Source organism: Kalmanozyma brasiliensis, assembly GCF_000497045.1.
Source record: "Kalmanozyma brasiliensis GHG001 unplaced genomic scaffold PSEUBRA_SCAF16, whole genome shotgun sequence".
Classification (NCBI taxonomy): Eukaryota; Fungi; Basidiomycota; class Ustilaginomycetes; order Ustilaginales; genus Kalmanozyma; species Kalmanozyma brasiliensis.
Genome location: NW_015961955.1, coordinates 174,034 through 188,410, shown reverse-complemented (window position 1 = coordinate 188,410; position 14,377 = coordinate 174,034). Strand labels below are relative to the sequence as shown.

General features: G+C 58.2%; 7 protein-coding genes across 7 annotated transcripts; 3 read left to right on the top strand and 4 right to left on the bottom strand.

Annotated features, from left to right (window-relative positions):
* Positions 1-89: 89 nt before the first annotated feature.
* Positions 90-795, bottom strand: PSEUBRA_001900 (Transcription factor IIA, alpha/beta subunit; the record flags this gene model as incomplete). The annotated part of the gene is made up of 2 exons (XM_016435069.1): positions 90-692; positions 778-795. 2 exons carry the CDS (start codon positions 793-795, stop codon positions 90-92), a joined length of 621 nt encoding a protein of 206 aa, XP_016293468.1.
* A 1,103-nt stretch (positions 796-1,898) lies between these two features.
* On the top strand, positions 1,899-2,969 carry PSEUBRA_001899 (PWWP domain protein; the record flags this gene model as incomplete). The annotated part of the gene is made up of 1 exon (XM_016435082.1): positions 1,899-2,969. One exon carries the CDS (start codon positions 1,899-1,901, stop codon positions 2,967-2,969), a length of 1,071 nt encoding a protein of 356 aa, XP_016293467.1.
* Positions 2,970-3,300: 331 nt separating this feature from the next.
* On the bottom strand, positions 3,301-5,283 carry PSEUBRA_001898 (uncharacterized protein; the record flags this gene model as incomplete). Its single annotated transcript, XM_016435071.1, has 1 exon — positions 3,301-5,283. One exon carries the CDS (start codon positions 5,281-5,283, stop codon positions 3,301-3,303), a length of 1,983 nt encoding a protein of 660 aa, XP_016293466.1.
* Positions 5,284-6,344: 1,061 nt separating this feature from the next.
* Positions 6,345-8,753, top strand: PSEUBRA_001897 (Zinc finger, C3HC4 RING-type; the record flags this gene model as incomplete). The annotated part of the gene is made up of 1 exon (XM_016435081.1): positions 6,345-8,753. The coding sequence occupies one exon, from the start codon at positions 6,345-6,347 to the stop codon at positions 8,751-8,753; it is 2,409 nt and encodes an 802-aa protein (XP_016293465.1).
* Positions 8,754-9,033: 280 nt separating this feature from the next.
* Positions 9,034-9,341, bottom strand: PSEUBRA_001896 (DNA-directed RNA polymerase, subunit N/Rpb10; the record flags this gene model as incomplete). Its single annotated transcript, XM_016435077.1, has 2 exons — positions 9,034-9,059; positions 9,152-9,341. 2 exons carry the CDS (start codon positions 9,339-9,341, stop codon positions 9,034-9,036), a joined length of 216 nt encoding a protein of 71 aa, XP_016293464.1.
* A 725-nt stretch (positions 9,342-10,066) lies between these two features.
* On the top strand, positions 10,067-11,712 carry PSEUBRA_001895 (Translocon Sec61/SecY, plug domain protein; the record flags this gene model as incomplete). The annotated part of the gene is made up of 3 exons (XM_016435091.1): positions 10,067-10,076; positions 10,211-10,279; positions 10,355-11,712. The coding sequence occupies 3 exons, from the start codon at positions 10,067-10,069 to the stop codon at positions 11,710-11,712; spliced, it is 1,437 nt and encodes a 478-aa protein (XP_016293463.1).
* A 669-nt stretch (positions 11,713-12,381) lies between these two features.
* Positions 12,382-13,659, bottom strand: PSEUBRA_001894 (uncharacterized protein; the record flags this gene model as incomplete). Its single annotated transcript, XM_016435078.1, has 3 exons — positions 12,382-12,726; positions 13,385-13,432; positions 13,642-13,659. 3 exons carry the CDS (start codon positions 13,657-13,659, stop codon positions 12,382-12,384), a joined length of 411 nt encoding a protein of 136 aa, XP_016293462.1.
* Between the last annotated feature and the right edge of the window lie 718 nt (positions 13,660-14,377).

The following is a 14,377-nucleotide window of genomic DNA, read 5'->3' as shown; positions in this document are numbered from 1 at the left end:
GGGAACTAGATGCTGGAAAGCTTGCTGGCGGCAAGGATTTTTTAAAGCTACGAAAGCTCTGAGTTGGGCGCAGGAAAGCGCTGTGCGTCTTACCACTCGAACTCGCCGTTGCACTTGGCAAAGAGGTAGTCCCTGCCATCGATCGACGCAACACCGTCCTTGAGCACGCACTTCCACTTGTTCTTGACGCGCTGCACCTTGTCGTAGAGGCAGAGCACCATGTCGTCGTTGTCGCCGTCGGCGCCGCCGTCGAGGTCTTCGTCGTCCGAATCGTCGAGGTCCGAGCCGATCTCGTCGTCGTCGCTGATGCGTTTTCGTTTTTGGCCCGCCGCCGTGTCGTCGTCCTCCTCCTCCTTCTTGGTGGCGTCGGTGGAGCTGCCTTGGGTGCTCGAGGCGCCGGCCACGTCGGAGGCGCCGTCAGCCCGGGCCGCCTTGGACCGGTGCGCATCCCCATTCGCAGGCTTGCTGTCTTCCGACTTGACATCGGACTTCGGATCGGGCTTCTTGGACGAGCGAGACTTTGCCGGTGGAAGCGCAGGCGCCCCCTCGAACTCGGCGACTTGTGTGGCCACGATCTTGGCCTCCCACGACCGCTGCAGCTCCTCGAGAACCTCCTTCTCGATGCCCATCTCTTCAAAGTCTTGCCGCACATTGTTGATCACATCGTCGATGATGGTCCTGTACACCTGGGACTGTGTGCGTGGAAGGTGCGATGGAAGTGGGTCAGCGGCTGCGAGCAGAGTGATGTCCGCAAACGAGTGAGCAGAGGACACTTACGACTACTTTGTTGCTCATTCTGGCTCACGCTGCCGATGACGGCTTCAGAGACTGACAAAGTCTACTGCAATGCAAGCGCTTGTCGAAATTGGTGCTGATGCGGAAGCGGTTCGTCACTGTTCGTGCCCGTCGACAAAGTGTCCCGTCTTTCGTAAAAGATTGCCGAGCAGTGACCGACCGAGCGGAACGGTTCACACGTCGAATTCTGCCTCTACAGATACCCGAAACGATGCACTGCTATGTCGACAAAGGCGCAGAGGTGGTGCGCGATGTTGGTCGAAATCTGATCCACACGATGCTTTCCCGATGGTTCGGCTTTGCAATCCACCGTCACAACTTGGGACCGGTTCTAGATGACCACTGCAAGATTGGCGGATCCGGAGCGCAGAGTCTCAGTCGTGTGATTGAATTGAGACCTGGACGAGCCCGGAATGAGGTGAGGCCGGGTTGGTCTGGGAGAAGAGACGATGAGTGTGAGAAAGTAAGGTGCGTATATATAGGATCTTTGCGATGAGCCGCCCGTGCAGCCTTGACGTCGACTCAGCAATGGGGTTCTCTCGCACGATACCTTAACGATCAGAGGCTGCAGAGTGACCTCGAAGCGCACAAAGCTCATCGCGACGCGCCCTTTCGAGAGGGAATTGTCGGAAATTGCTCCGCTCTGGTGCCTGCAGGCAGTTGGAAACGTCGCTGCTGCCTCGAAATTAAATTGCTCTTTGATGCTCCGAATCGGGGGCAGACAGCTTGGCTCTGAGCACGGCCCTCGCTCGCTCTTCTCAGGAAGTTCCTCGTTTGTCTCTTTGCGGCTGGAGAAACTTGAAATGGGCAAGCTGGAAATCGGCTTGTGACCCTTGCCCCGCCTGCAGTTCACCATTTCCATTCGACCACCATCTCCTCATCGCACCTACCGCTTGCAACCAGCAACGATTCACTCGGCATTGTCCTCCGCAAGCCTGTGCTTCAAGTCATCCCTTCTCGAGGAACCCACCGTCACTACGTCCAAAAGAACGAACTACTCTCTCAAGCTGATACGGTGACGCTGCCCATCTGAACCAGAATCCTCGTCCATCACTCGAACCCATCTAGACCGCACCGCTGATTTCAAACAAACACACACAGCCATGTCGAGCACAGAGAAGAAGTCAAAGGAGGCGCAGCTCAACCGCACCTCGCACAAGTTCCAGACCAACGATGTCGTGCTTGCCAAAGTGCGCGGATTCCCAGCATGGCCGGGTATCGTCATGGACGACGCCAACGTTCCTCAAGCTGTGCTCAAGGAGCGACCCCAGATTAAGCACCGCGACCTCTACACCATCCGCTTCTTCCCCGCCGCCGACTACCACTGGGCCTTCTCCAAGGATCTGGAGCTGCTAGGCAAGGATAAGATCGACGCCTTCCTCGCCGGGCCAAATCGCAAGAAAGGCGACCTTCGACAGGCGTACGAGCTGGCACGTGATCCTCACTCGTGGAACGAGGAGCAGAACACGGTCGTTCGCAACTACGAGCAGTCGTTGCAGGATGCGGCCGACGAGGAGGAGGAAAACCAGGACCAGCTCGAGGAAGAGGATGAAGACGACGAGGAAGTGTCGAGCAAGAAGAGGAAACGCGCTCCGGAGACGGGCAAGGTGCGCGAGAGCGCCGACAAGCGCAACAAGAAGTCCAAGGTGGCCGAAGCCGCTGCCAAGCCCAAGTCCGAAAAGCCAGCCAGCAAGGCCGCCGCCGCCGCTGCGGCCAACGGCGACGATAAGGAGGAGCACCTCGACCCAGAGACCAAGAAGGTCAAGGAGTGGCGACACAAGGTGCAAAAGGTGTTCCTCGGCAAGGAGGGCACCATCCACGCAGATGACATGCCCGGGGCGGACGCCACGTTCAAGACAGTCGAGGAGTACGATGGCATGACGGCCGAGCATCTGCGCACCACCAAGATCGGCAAGGTGATGAAGCGCGTCATGCAGCTGAGCGACATTCCGAGGGACGACGAGTTCCACTTCAAGGAGCGCGCAGAGAAGCTGTGCGCAAAGTGGGGAGCTATTATGGCCGGCGGCGATGCCGCGCCCAAGGAGGAGGGCGCCAGCGGGGAGGTCAAGGAGAACGGCGACGCGGCGGCACACGCTGAGCCAACGGAACCCAAGAGCGAGCCCGAGGCTGCTGCTGCGCCACCTGCTGCTGAGGCGCCAGCCGAGTCGGCTTAGACAGCTCCACTCCCGCATTTCGATTGTCGGCCTGGAAATGCTTCGCCCGGTCTTTCTGCATCCACGTCACCAGCGCAGACACCAACCGCCCTCTCAATCCTTCCAAAAGCACGCCACGGATCTCACTCAACTGCCCTCTATTGTAGTATCTGCCACCTATCTTCTGTACCATCTTTCAGCCATTCCTTTTTCCGCGCCCGCGCTGGAGCATGCGACACGTGTCGACGACGTGTCGGTGCATGCCTGTCGGCGGGGCCATCTTTGTGTTTGTAAGCTCGAAATTGAAACATTGCCATTTCTACTGCTGCATGCTGGTATCGTTGTGTCCACCTCAGGTGGATGCGCGAGGCGTGATGTCCTGCGTGACCTCTTGTGAAGTGCTGAGGGGTGCGGGTGTCTGCCTTGCGACAGCTCTGACGTGTGCCTCTTGCTGCTGGATCTTGGCACCCCAACTCCGTGCAAGCTCCCTCACTCGCGAAGCGACCACCTCGGACGGACCCACGATCTGTCCCCTCAGCACCTCCTCAAAGTTCCCCTTGAGATCTTGGTCCAGTCCTTCCGAGAGGCGCAGCCAGTCCTGCCGGAATCTGCGGCGGAACTTGTTGTACTGACCCTGCATTCTCCATCCGACGAGCGTGAGCGTTAGCAGACCCAGACCCATTCCCGTGGCAGGATCGAGCGCAAGGGCGGCGGCGGAGGCGTCGACCAAACCCAGCGACGAGCCGAGGACGCTAGCCGACCCCACACCCGCAGCGGTCACCGCCACAGCGGCGGAGCTCGTCACGGCGAGCTTGCGTGATTTGAGCGCCAACGCGTCGATCGGTCCCCCCGTCTCCAGCAGCTGCGCGCGTCGCACATGGATCGGCGCCATCAGCGTCGACGGCTCGATCGTGCGCAACCTCGACGAGCGATACCCCTCCGCTTCATTCACCACCATCGCTGCATCGCGCTTTGCATCCTCGATCGTCGACCCCAGCTTCTGCGCCAAGTCCCGAAATCGCACCAACAACGCATCCGCCTCGCGAACCTTGGACACCTGCAACGTCGCCAACCGCCCCGACTCGTACGCCAGATCCGACTCGAGCGACGCCGCGAACCCAGCACACGCCGTCTCCAACTCCTTCCTCACATCGTCCACCTTCCATACGAGCTTCCACCACTGCAGCTTGGTATCAAACGTCCTCTCGATCAAGTCGTCCGTCATCTGCATCGCCGATTCCACCGCACTGGACGACCCCGGTGCCGCAGGACGCCACACTTGGATCTCGTCGCTCGACAACTGGCCCGTGTACGCAGCAGCCGGCGGCCAAATGCGCTCCAACGACTGCTTGAGCGTCGCACTGTTCCGCGCGTCGGTTTCGACCGCGAGCGAGCGCAGCTGGTGCAGCGTCGCGAGGTTGTGCTTGGTCGTGGCGAGGGCTTCGTCGAGACAGTGCTGCAGGAGGAAGGCGGAGGAGTGGGCGAGGAGAGTGTGCGAGCCGTGGAGGGTGTCGAGGTGCTGGATGAGGTGGAGGACGGTGCCGACGTTGGAGCGCTGGTAGTGGGAGCTGAAGTTGTCCCAGTAGGCGGTGGAGGTGCGTGGTGCGACGATGGGAAGAGGCTGCTGGTCTTGCTTGTCGAGCGCCTGGCGGAGGGCCGCGTTGGCAGCGAGCGCATCGGACACGCGGACAGGGATGAGATGCGGAGCGACGAGGTCCGACACCGAGGCACCAGTGGCTGATTCGAGGGCGTTGGCAAAGTGAGCAGGATCGGTGCCGAGGATGGAGTTGACGACGAGGTGAACGTTGGGTTTAGCAGCGAACCGCGAAAGAAGCTCGTGCGTGGTGTCGCCGCGCTGGCCAGCGCTTCGATGGGCGGCTCGACTAAGAGCATAGTCGTCAGTAACAAACACGACCGCCTCGCTATCGTAGATAACGTCGTACGTCTCTTCGGACAATGTTGGGTTGATCAGTACCGTGATCTGCATATTTGCCTGTTGGAGCCAGTGACGGTCCAGCGTGATGCCACTTCCTTCGAGAGCCTGTGGAGGTCCTGGAGCGTATGAAATGGTGAAGGGTTTCGAAGGTGATGAAGTCCTCAACGCGGTCAGAACGGCTTCAGCCTCATTGCCCTCGATCGCGCTGATCTCTCGAAGAGGCTCATCGATCATGGCAGACAAGAGTTGCTGCGTCTGACTGTGGAAAGAGCCGACCAAGGTAACACGATTTCGGACATGACCGTGGGCCCCAACAGCTTCTGCAGCCTGTGTCTTGCGGATGAGTGCGTCCACCCGATTGCTCCATTGCGAGCCCAGAATCTGTTGGCCGGGATCCATGATGCTTTGGGCGCGCTCAGCGATGTGTGCGAGACTTCCGGAAGCTCCCACAGGTGAGGGAGATGCGGCTTGTGGGCGATGCGCGACCTCGACGGCTTGATTCCTCCTGACCGCAGAGTGAAGCTGTTGGGTTGCGTTCGATGCACCCGCTCGTTGACAGACGACGGAGGGGCGCAGAGACCTAGCTGTCACGGCGGATGCTCTCGCCGCGCTGGCTGAACTGCGTGGGTGCAGACGAAGGCATTGCCTCGCTCCGATGGAGGGTGCTGACGACAGCATGGCGACCGTCTCAGCGTGTTCTGCGCGTGCGTCACGTCGCCTCTTCTCAGTTCGCTGTTGCTTGTTGCGGAAGGGTGACTTGGTGGTGGAAGACGTTCAGAAGTTGAGTCTGATGTTGATCTTCCGAATGTCAAAGCGCAGCAGCTCATTTATTTTTCAAATGTGAGATCGTCGGCCACGGTCGGCACCGAGCTTTGGCTGAGGGCTTCCAGCAAATTTGCAGATTTTCGCTAGAAGCTCCCAAAGCCTTCATCACCATCACCCACCATCATCATCCGCTCATCCCCCTTCCGCCGCCTCGCCTCTGCCTTCATACTTTGTACGGCAAGCCATTGGCCATTCGATCGACTCAGGTCGTCGATTGTGTTCTGGCCGCTGATCTTCATTGCTCCGAGTGTCCGTTGTTGCTGTTGATCGGACGACCGACGCAACGTGGCTTCCTTGTTTTCTCTTAAGAGGACCTGTAGCTCGACATCACGGCAGCGAATCTTGTGCGGATCTATTGCTGCGATCTTCTGATTCCGCGTTAGCTGCCAAGGAGCAATTCCCGGTGTTCAGTCCTTCATTGGTCTGTTCCGCTCCTTCGACTCTTCGGACGCAGCTTCCATCCATTACCCTCGTGTGGATCAGCTAAGAAATCGCTGCCTAGCACTTTGACGAGAGCGAGCGAGCATACAATCCAGTTCGTGCCCACTTCTTCTACCTGCAGTCTTCCTTTTGGCAGACTCGAGTCTGGATCGTCTTTCCTACGGTACACATCGAGGTGGCGACAATCCGTGGCCATGCTTCAGTCCATGTCTGCCGCCGACGACCGCAAGCGGTCTCTCGTCACTGGCGCGGAAGATGGACCGAGGAAGCGTTTGCATTCGGACGAAACCGCTTCCAGGTCGGCAGCGACACCTGCCAACGACGATGAGGACGAAGAGACGCTGCATCCAGCGTACGCTGGCCTCGAGGCCTTCCGAAAGGAGGCCATCTACCGCAAGCTTCTCGAGGCCAGGAGAGACTTGATACGAATCGAGCGCAAAGCGAGCACTTTTCAAGATGACCTCGCCGTGTCGGAACAGCGCGCTGCCGTGCTTCAGCGATTCTGGAACTTGCTCCTCACCGATCTCGCCGCCCGCCTCGCCGTCCAGGATCAAGATGCCTTCGCCTCCCTTTCCTCTTCCGATTCCCAATCAGATCTTGCAGGTATGGAGAAGCAGTTGCAGGAGCAATCGAAAGCGATTCTGCACTCCCTCTCCCAGCAGGGCGACGTCAATGTCGTTGAGCTTCAGCAAAAGTTCCACGATCTCGCAGACGAAGCCTCACGCCACAAGCAAGACCTCTTCCTTACCCAGTCCAAGCTGCAGCGTGCCGAAGACGCTCTCGCTGATGTCACCCAAAAGCTCTCTCAAGTCGAACACGAGTACGTTCGATATCAGAGCAACCTCCTTCGCGCTACAGAAGGCAAGGCGACCGTCCCCGCTGGCACCACTGTGACAGCGGCGGAGCCAGCGCCAGCAGCCGAACCCGCCAACACCGTTACTGTCAAGACAGAAGCGGGCTCCGCACCCGGCCCTGAAGCCGCAGCGCCAGAGACAACTGCTGCTCTCCAGAAGGCGCTCGATGACCTCGAAAGCGCGCGGCAGAATGTAGAGCTGACACGGCGAGAAAGCGATTCGCGCTACGCCGAGATTCAGACTCTGAACGAAGAGCTCAGAGCACACAAGTTCAAGCTGCACGAGACGGAGCGCAAGCTGATCACACTACCGGAAGAGGTACTGCTCAGCTCCGCCCTCTACCGCGAGTTGCAGACGGCGTTGCGGCAGGCCCAGCACGACCTGCAAGCCAGCAAAGAGGCGACGCAGGCGCTCGAGACCGAGGCTGCGGCGCTGCGAGAGGATCGCGGCGCCTTCCAGCAGGCTGTCGAGGCGGAAGCGACCACGCGATCTGAAGACCTCGAGAGGTTGGTCAAGGCGAAAGAAGCCGACGTCACACGACTGCGCAGCCAGCGAGACGAACTCAATGCCGAGCTCACCGAGCGTCGGTCGCGCGAGCAGGTCAAATTCACGCAGATCGAAGAGATGAAGGCGCTGCTCAATAGCAAAGAGGAGCGCTTGACGCTGCTGAGCAGCCAGGTGCGACGATTGCGTATGACGGTCGCCGCGTTCCAAGGTCAGACTGTCGGCGTTTCCGCGCTAGCCAAGGCCGACTCGGAAGAGGATCAGTTCGAACAGCTGAGTCGCACAGCGCAGGAGGCACAGACGCGCATCGCCGAGCTGGAGAAGCGTCTGGGATCCACCGGCGAGGCCGCCGCTCCCAATGGCAGCGAGGCCAAGGACGCTGGTCAGGACAGCTCCGACGCGGGTCTGCGCGCCGAGAACGAGCGATTGCGGTTGTCGCTACAGGCCGCCGAAGCGTCGAGCAAGGCTGTCGACGACGAGCTGGAGAAGATCAGCGCAGCCTACGCCGATTTGGAGAGGCAAGCGTCTGTCAAGGTGACGGACGTGAGCCGACTGGAGGAAAAAGCACTGCGATGGGTCACGGAAAAGTCCAAGGCGGACAACAAGTACTTCTCAGCGATGCGAGCCAAGGATGCAGTGGATCAGGAGCTGCGCTCCGCTAAGCAGGTGCACGAGCGACAGCAAAAGACGATCGAGATGTTTACCGAGGTGGAGCGCAACTACACAGCGCAGCTGGGACTGCACGAAAAGGAGGTGACGACGTTCAAAAAGGTGGTCGACGTGCACGCACAGCGCATTGACACGCTCCAGCGCAACCTCGAGTTGGCCGAGTCGCGCCTTGCCGAGTCGGTCCGCACCAAAGACGCCGCCAGCGAGTCGGCCAAGGAGCTAATCAACACAGCGAGCGTCGAGAAGGACCAACGGAAGCGAGCGGACGAGCGCGTGGCTCGACTCGAGAAGGATCTCGAGAGCGCAAAACGCCAGTTGGCGAGAGCCGCTGCGTCGGCGGCCAAGAACAAGGGCCGTGCGGACGCGGGCGACGGCGGAAGCGAGAGAGACCACCTCAACTCGCTGCTGCAGTGCTCGTCGTGCAAGGAGAGGTACCGCGACCGCATCCTGGTCAAGTGCTTCCACACGTTCTGTCAGGTGTGCATCGACTCGCGCGTGCAGACCCGCCAGCGCAAGTGCCCGCACTGCGCGCTTGCGTTTGCCGTGAGCGATGTCCAGCCTCTATACCTGCAGTGATGCTTTGCAATGGAACACTTCTTTGCATGATCCAACGTCTGGCTGTGAACCGAATGTGTTCCGTCTGAGCCTGTCCGTGATGCGATGGACGTGACTACGTCTCCGTGCTGCTGTTGTGCTGCGCGCGATCACGAGATGTCAGCAACCTCCAACGACGAGCAAGAGCAGACGCAAGAATGAACGCCAGCGTCTTCCGGAGTTGCGAAGTAACGAGAGAATGATTGCTGAATAGGAACAAATGCTAGTATACAAGGGGCGGGTCAAGGAGCGGCTATATCGATCATGCCTGGGTTCGGCGTTCGTGGACTGTTGCAGTCGAAAGGCGTGGTAGCAGATGGGCAAGGGTGATGTCAGTAACGCTATTTCGCCAAGCATGGAAGAGCGAGCCATGTACTCACTGTTGTAGTGGAGAAGCTTCTCGATGAGATCGACGTGGGTCAGGACCATTCGTCGGCAGCAGTAGCGCTTGAGGTCGAGCTCTGTGAGCGCCTCGCCTTCGGTTCGGCCGTCGAGGAGGAGCGCAAGGTAGGCGTTCCACTTGTCACCGATGACCTTGCCGCACGAGAAGCAGCGAACGGGAATGATCATCTTGAAGCTACAGTATGGATGCTGTATGTGTGAGTCGAAGAATGACCGAGCTGAAGCGCGACTGCGGGAGACGATAGCAAGACGATATCGCTGGAAGTTGCGCTATCGAGAAGATGTATCGAGGCTGGTCCGGCCTGTAGTCTCGAGTGCTAGAGAGACGACGAATGAGGAATCCGTGAGGATGTGCTGAGCGTGCGATCCTGTCTGTCGGGACGAACGGAAGGGTATAAGGCGGTGACGACAAGGTACGAAGGGTGATGAGGAGGAGACGTTGGGGATAGGGTTGCGACGATCAAAGCTTCGAACTTTTGTTCAGAAAAATCGCTGAGTCCGTGACCCGATTTTGCACAGATTGGACCTAACATTCTCCGACTCGAAAATCGATCACTTGCTTTCGCACGGCTTTTTACGTCAAAAATAAGGCGCGAAGGCAGCTTTCGAGTTCCACGTCGCCGGAAGCAGCGCACGAACCTCTGCGAAGAAGAAAGCTGCTCAAACCAATTATAATGAGCTGAGCTGCACCTCTGTTTCCAGGTCACCGACGAGCGAGTACGCCTTCTCCAACAGCAAGCAGCCAAGCTAGCTAGCAACGCTCTTCCCCGCGCCCGAGCGTGATCACCAACCTAAATCACTCCAGTGCTTCTACTCGTCCCCCTTTCTCCTCATCATCTCCATCATCGACCTCACATCTCTTCTCTTCACCTAGCCGGGTCAAGTCTGCAAATATGAGCGGCTGTACGTATGCCGCCGCACCCACGACTTCAGACCTGCGACCATCGCACGGCTATCGGAATGTCGCTTCAATATACTGATCTCTCCTTGTCTTGTGTCTCGGTACACCCTCTCGGTACGACTATGGGTCGATACAGTCCGGTTCTTGTCGCTCGTGCGGCCTTTCATGTCCGTCCTGCCCGAGGTAGCGGCACCGGAACGTAAAGGTATGTCTATCCCCTCACCATCGAGCAAGTAGAGACGTCCGCTGACCCCACGACTCTTCGTTCCATCGCCAACAGTGCCCTTCGAGAGCCGAGTTATGTGGACCGCCATCGTCCTCGCCATCTTCCTCGTCTCTTCGCAGATCCCCCTCTACGGTATTGTCTCGAGTGACAGCTCCGACCCGCTCTACTGGATGCGCGTCATTCTCGCCTCGAACCGAGGTACGCTCATGGAACTCGGTATCTCGCCCATCGTCACCTCCGGCATGATCATGCAGCTCCTCGCCGGCGCCAACCTCGTCGAAGTCGACTTCAGCCTCAAGGAGGACCGTGCCCTTTTCGGTGGTGCGCAGAAGCTGTTTGCTCTCATCATCTCGCTCGGCCAGGCCACCGTCTACGTGCTCACCGGTCTCTACGGACAGCCCAAGGACCTCGGTGCTGGTGTCTGTCTGCTTCTCATCCTCCAGCTCGTTGTTGCCGGATTGATCGTCATTCTCCTCGACGAGCTTCTGCAGAAGGGCTACGGTCTCGGCTCCGGTATCTCGCTCTTCATCGCTACCAACATTTGCGAGTCGATCGTGTGGAAGGCCTTCTCACCGACTACGGTCAACACCGGTCGCGGTCCCGAATTTGAGGGTGCCCTCGTCGCCCTCTTCCACCTGCTCTTTACCTGGAACGACAAGTCGCGTGCGCTCAAGGAGGCGCTGTACCGCGACCGTCTGCCCAACGTCATGAACCTGCTCGCGACGCTGCTCATCTTCCTCGTCGTCATCTACCTGCAGGGTTTCCGCATCGAGATCCCCGTCAAGTCGAACCGCTTCCGTGGTCAGCGCGGCACCTACCCCGTCAAGCTCTTCTACACCTCCAACATGCCCATCATGCTCGAATCGGCGCTCACGTCGAACGTGTTCATCATCAGCCAGATGCTCGCCTCGCGCTTCCCGCGCAACCTCTTCGTCAAGCTGCTCGGTGTGTGGGAGCCGTTGGAAGACTCTGCGCAGTTGCACGCCACGGGGGGCATCGCATACTACATGTCGGCTCCGCACAGCTTCAAGGAGGTCGTGGGCGATCCGATCCACACGGCCATCTACATTGCGTTTACCCTCACGGCTTGTGCGCTGTTCAGCAAGACGTGGATCGAGGTGAGCGGTTCCGGACCGAGGGAGGTCGCCAAGCAGCTCAAGGACAATCAGATGGTCATGGCCGGTCATCGCGATGCCAGCATGTACAAGGAGCTCAAGCGTGTCATTCCGACGGCTGCTGCGTTCGGCGGTGCTACGATCGGCGCGCTCTCGGTGTGCGCTGACCTCATCGGCGCTTTCGGCAGCGGTACCGGTATTCTGTTGGCCGTGACGATCATCTACTCGTACTTCGAGATTGGCATGCGCGAGGCGGGCGGTCCGGAGATGGCTGCTATGGGCGACCTCTTTGGTTGATCGATTTGTCCTCAGCAGCATCTCAGGATTCGCAACAGCTTGCGTTTCGGACACCTTGTGTGCATGCAGGGCAGCTGCTATCACTCGACCTCGCCGCTCAGCTGCCAGCCGTGGGCGCCGTCGAGAATCGCATTGCACTTGCTCGCACTCTCATCTTCATCCCACCACCGCACCTTCGTTCGAAGCTGGCAAACCATCTGCCTGGACCAACCAGCCTTACCATCACATCATCCACTCCTTCCTACACAACACTGTAAATAACCGACAGATTGCCAAAACAAAGAATCGCTCAGTGCCTTCATCGTCTGTGACTGCGCTTGCTGTGTGACAGTGGCCGCATATCTGGTCGTTCTGCGCTGACTCATGTAGCTTCTCACCTTCATGACGGTGACCATCGAGGAAAGCGCCTCAACTCAAGTCTGGCACGCAAAAGGTTTCTGTCTGAATGTGATATTGCCGTGAGCGACCAAGTGAGCCGACTACAGCTTTTGTGAGAAACAAAGGTCTGGGTGTGTGTTGTGATGTGACATTACAACGTCGCTTTGCAGTTAGACCGATGAGAACCTGCGGTGCGACGTGGGGAGGGGGGGTCTAGCCTAGCATGGCAGACTGAAAAGAAGAATGCTGGGAAGAGATGCCGAGGGGGAAAAGGAGTACAGGGTGATGCGTTTAGAAACGGAGGGGGGTGAAGAACCACTTGTTCTTGCCCGAGGTGTACTTCTCCTCGAAGATCTGCTTGATCTGCTTCTTGGCATCCTCGCGTTGCGAAGGCTCCTTGAAGGTGTCCTGGGTGACGGCACCCTTGAGACCCTCAAGCTCGAGAGCGTATCGGGTGGGCATGAGGTGGTTGTACGAGATCACCTTGACAAAAGGCTTGACCTTGGAGCGCTTGGCGATCTTCTTGGCCCCCATGCGCTTGGTCACCTTCTGTGGGTAGCGCTCGATACCAGCGGCAACAATGTAAGGGAACGACTTGTCCTTGGAGCCATCATCGAACTGCTTGATGACGACAACCTGGTGAGATTGGAGTGAGCGAGAGGGGAAAGCGGATGTCAGTTTGGTGCTACACATAGGTACGAAAGAGCAAGAGCGATGAAGCAGCGTCCGAGTTCGAGGTCGGGTTTCCACATGTTCTCCGATGGTGACCTATCCCAACGCGCTGGCCCCATCCAACGATGCCCAGAGCGATACGGTCTGGCGTACATATGCCGTCTGTGACTGCCGACAGCCCTTCGTGATCCGACCATTCCACGGTCGCACGCCAGACAGCGACCCCTGGACATGATCCACCTCCGACCTGTGCAAAGACGATGATACCCTGCTCTGGGTCGACATCCGACGACAATTGAAGGGTCGCTTCTATTGTCGCACTATCGTGATGCGCTGTCGTGATGAAACGGCGTCGCCCTACGCTGAAGCTGTCTGAGCTTCCAGTCCCGCGCCAAGATGTTTGCGAACAGTACGGCCCCGCTGAGATCGATCTGATGTCTTCTTCGACTTTCTGCCTGGATCCAGCCGCCGATGCATTCGTTGTACGTCGAAATCTGCTCTTCCTCTCCTCTGCTGCGTCCTGCTGATGGCTGCTGATCCTCAACTGATGCTCTGATGTTTGATGTCGGACTCGGAGCTGATCATTGTTTTGCCCTGTTGCTGGTGTTGGATGTATACTAACCTTCTTACCGGCGTGACGGCCGCTAAGGACGACGGCGACCTTTCCTGGCTGTTGATGGTCAAAATATAGCGTAGACAAAAAGGTCAGCGACATGATCATGGAAAATGGTCCGATCCAACAGCATTACGACCCCATTGACGAGACGACATTGAATCAAACTGCAAAGTGTGCTGGATGCATGTCTGTCGATGGCACTGAATGCTGCTTGCGTTGTTGTCTCTGAGGTCGTACGTGCTATGCCTGTAGGACAAACGTACCTTGTAGATCTTGGGCATTGTGATGGATGAGGGATCTTGATGGAGGATGATGGTGACGAGGTTGCAAATGTCGAATGTCTAGGCTTCTGGCTACCCTCCCCAGATTGGCTCGCACTCAGTGACTCTGGCCGGAAGGCGCTCACCTTCACTTGGTCACGGCCACGAGCCCGTCTCTCAGAGACAGCCAGGCCTGGCAGTCTTCTCGTCTTCGAGCCCAGCTGTGGGCCTGAGGCCAAATTTCCAGATTTTGAAAAATACGGCTGCAGACAGGCAGAGCGGTCTAGCAAGGCAAAATTCGGCGCCTTACACGTGATCAGACTCAAAACTTCCCACGATCAAGCGAATTTGCGTCTATTTGGCAACTACGAATCTGGCTGTCATGAGATAGGATCGATGCGGATCCGAAACATGGATAGCAAATTTCAGGTCGAGCCGCGCAGAAAGCGATGACTTGGTCGGCGCCCAGCTCGAGGGCATAGCGGCAGGCAGTCACACAGAGCCGCGCAGTCGAGTTTTGGAGACTGTGAGGCAGACAGCTAGCCAACGAGTGAGCGTCGAGACAGGCAGGCTACCAAGGCAGGTTCGCCATCGCACTCCCTTCCTCACCATCAAGACCTTCGTCCTAATCAACAAAGTAGGTATCAGCGACATATACACAATCGACGACACAGTACGTCATAAACGACATCATCAGCAATCTGCGGTAGCCAACACAGTCCGTCGACCAAGCCTCGCC